Genomic DNA, 655 nt, shown 5'->3' with positions numbered 1-655 from the left:
GGTGTCTGTCCGCACTCGTCGCGCCGTCTCTAGATGAAGACGCGAGGCCGGGGACACTGGACGTCTCTGTGCGAGGCGGGACTGTTGGGTGGTGCCCAGAGCGGTGCACACAGCACCGGGTAAGGGTGGGCGCGCGGCGGTGAGGGGGCGGGGAGCAGCGGTGGTGGGGGAGGAGCAGGGGCTGGAGGGTTTGGGACACTTTGAGGACGGCTCAGGACAGACCGGACTCCTGGGTTTGGAGGCGGCGCAGCCTCGTGGCCTGACCTTCAGTTTGGCAGCAGAGTCAGGTGACGGAGCAGGTGACGGAGGCGGAGCTCTGCGCTGGTCCAGACCGCGGACGCAGCCCGACGGAGGAGACAGTTTGGAGAAACCTCCCACAGGCGTGGACGGCGGGGACACGGGGAGCGGCAGCTGGGTGGGCTTCTTGGGGGAGGAGGGGGTCAACATCAGGTTCTTCTTCGGTGCCGGGGCCACACCTTTCCTGGACAGGGTGGGGGTGCAGGCGGGGGAGGCGGCATGGAGACGACCCGAGGGGCCGGGGGACGGCGCGGATTTACCTACGGAGCCGGAGAGCGATGAAGACGAGGAGGACGTGGAGGACATGAGGGTGTTGACTGCAGCCAGGGGGTCCATGTCAGGGCGACGGGGGGGGCGG

At 68.5% G+C, this 655-nt stretch overlaps 1 protein-coding gene across 1 annotated transcript in view; it reads right to left on the bottom strand.

The window, feature by feature from the left end:
* The window catches only part of gas2l3 (growth arrest-specific 2 like 3), a 15,248-nt gene that overhangs the window by 1,977 nt on the left and 12,616 nt on the right, over window positions 1–655 (bottom strand). The window contains exon 10 of the mRNA XM_025057701.1: window positions 137–593. Coding sequence (XP_024913469.1) covers window positions 137–593 — 457 coding nt within the window. The remainder of the gene's footprint in view (window positions 1–136; window positions 594–655) is intronic.

Source organism: Cynoglossus semilaevis, chromosome 8 (assembly GCF_000523025.1).
Source record: "Cynoglossus semilaevis isolate Cse_v1.0 chromosome 8, Cse_v1.0, whole genome shotgun sequence".
Lineage (NCBI taxonomy): Eukaryota > Metazoa > Chordata > Actinopteri > Pleuronectiformes > Cynoglossidae > Cynoglossus > Cynoglossus semilaevis.
Note: the sequence above shows the minus strand (reverse complement) of the source record. Positions and strands in the feature narration are given on the sequence as shown.